This window comes from Arachis ipaensis, chromosome B06 (assembly GCF_000816755.2).
Source record: "Arachis ipaensis cultivar K30076 chromosome B06, Araip1.1, whole genome shotgun sequence".
Taxonomy (NCBI): domain Eukaryota; kingdom Viridiplantae; phylum Streptophyta; class Magnoliopsida; order Fabales; family Fabaceae; genus Arachis; species Arachis ipaensis.
This window is the reverse complement of record NC_029790.2, coordinates 130,324,686-130,326,834: the sequence shown is the minus strand read 5'-3', so window position 1 is coordinate 130,326,834 and position 2,149 is coordinate 130,324,686. Positions and strand designations below refer to the sequence as shown.

Genomic DNA, 2,149 nt, shown 5'->3' with positions numbered 1-2,149 from the left:
GAAATGTAAATAAAATTGAGTAAAGAATAAAAATTTTACTAATTTTCTTACTTATAGAAATTTAAAATATGTTATGATTAATTATGAAAAAATAGTGTATTTTTTATGGATATTGAGATATTTTTTTTAACTGAAATTCACAAATTGAACAGTTTTATTCTAGAAATAAAATTTAAAGTCCAATTTGGGGTAATAGAGAAATCTGGACCTCAAATTTGTGTGGATTGAAAATTTTTTTAAAGAATAAATAAATTGATAGGTCAGTTTTGTGGAAAAAAAAATTAAAACTTTGTGGTATCCACACTAAAAAAAATACATCAAGTATCTATATTATTAAAAAACACCACTTAAATCACAATGCTAAAAATAAAAAGTCTAAAAATTCACATGATTTATTTTTTGTTTTATATCTTTTTCTTTTATAAATAAAAAAAAATTTTCACTTTTCATTAACAATCACCTCTTTATTGTAATATTATCCTCATTATTATAGTTATGAGTCATTGGCTATAATGGGTCACGTAGTTAGCATGACAATGTTTTTGTAAAATTTTTCTTTAAAAAAATGAAAAAAATATTTTCTATAAATACTTAAAAATAAAGAATATTATTAATGGAATATAAAACAATATTAGATTATTATTCATAATTAATAATTAATAAGAAAATGACATCACTACAACTGATGTTGTTGCAGGCATTCAGCGGGTGCAGCAGTAGCAGTAAATGCATATTTTGAGGCTCCTGAACGTGTTGCTGCTCTCATCCTTGTTTCCCCAGCAATACTTGCTCCTCTTAAAGCTGTTACTACACCCAACATTATTATTAAACAAAATCTACCAATTCAACATAACTACTCTATAAGCAAAATTCCAAATTCTGTGCTTTATAAGATGTCCTCCAAGATTGTCAAGTTCATGGCACATGCACTAACACCAATCATGAAGGAAATCATACGTTCGTCTAGGAAATTCTTTTATGCCATCCTGCGTTCATCCCTTGCTATAATGCTGGTAATTAAATAATTAATTACTTATAAATTGTTTAATTGAGATACTATATATACTATACTATATCTAAGCTAGTTAATTAATTTTTCATCATGATATATATTGTCATCAGGTGAGAGTGCTTGTTGATAAGTTTGGTACTGCTGTAGTTCGAAATTCATGGTATGACCCAAACCAGGTCACGGAGCATGTCCTTAGTGCTTACAAAAAGGTATAATCTCTCGCTCTCATTGTGATTCATTTCTTTCATTTTTATATCTAGACATAAGTTTAGTATTATGTTAATTTTAGGCACATTAATAAGTGCTAGAATCTGTATATAATAATTAGAAGGTGATAAGTACAAGAGTTTAACACTGATGAACATGATTAGTTTTTGGTTTTGTTTGGTTAATTAGCCCGATTACAATTTTTTTTTTGAATTTTTGAAAGGCAATTCCTCGGAAATTTTTATTTTAATTTTTTTAGAAAAGTAATTTGTTGGAGACGAATGTATTTTTTTAAAAAAATAATTTGCAGGAGGTGAATAGTATTTATTTTTAAAAAAATTATAATAAGGTGATAATTAAATTCTCGAAAATGTTGACATTGGACTAATTAGTCTTTGAAAAAAAATACTAATGAGGTCCTCCAAGAAGTAAACGGTGGACATATATGTCCTTCTCTCAATGAATAGTGCAAAACAAAATCGAATTGTCCATGTATTTCATTATTTACAGTGGTGTATGTCTCGTACTCTCGTCACATGAGCAGAAAAACGATATAGTTTTTGACAATGAAACATCTTTTGAGTATTTATCACAAATTCTATTAAAACAAATAAAGTTTCGTTCCAAAAATTGTTATGTACGGGACTATTTTTCATAAATAGATACGTCAGAGTAACTAACAGTTTATATAAGCATCACCGTTAAATTTTAGTTGATAAATTGATAGAAAGACATTATGTATCCACTATTTACTATCCTGGAGGACCAAATTGATAATTTTTTTTAGGGACTAATTAATTGGTACGAAGTCGAAATTTTCAAGGATCTAATTGTTATTTTACTCAAAAAATTAAAATATTATTTTAATTCCTAAAATTTAGTTTAATTCGTAATTTCGTCTCTAATTTTTAAAACATCTTACTGTTATCC

General features: G+C 26.6%; 1 protein-coding gene across 1 annotated transcript in view; it reads left to right on the top strand.

Moving 5' to 3' along the window:
• Nucleotides 1-2,149, top strand: part of LOC107648500 — a 5,415-nt gene that overhangs the window by 1,194 nt on the left and 2,072 nt on the right. Inside the window, exons 3-4 of the mRNA XM_016352342.2 lie at nucleotides 698-1,013; nucleotides 1,123-1,221. Coding sequence (XP_016207828.1) covers nucleotides 698-1,013; nucleotides 1,123-1,221 — 415 coding nt within the window. The remainder of the gene's footprint in view (nucleotides 1-697; nucleotides 1,014-1,122; nucleotides 1,222-2,149) is intronic.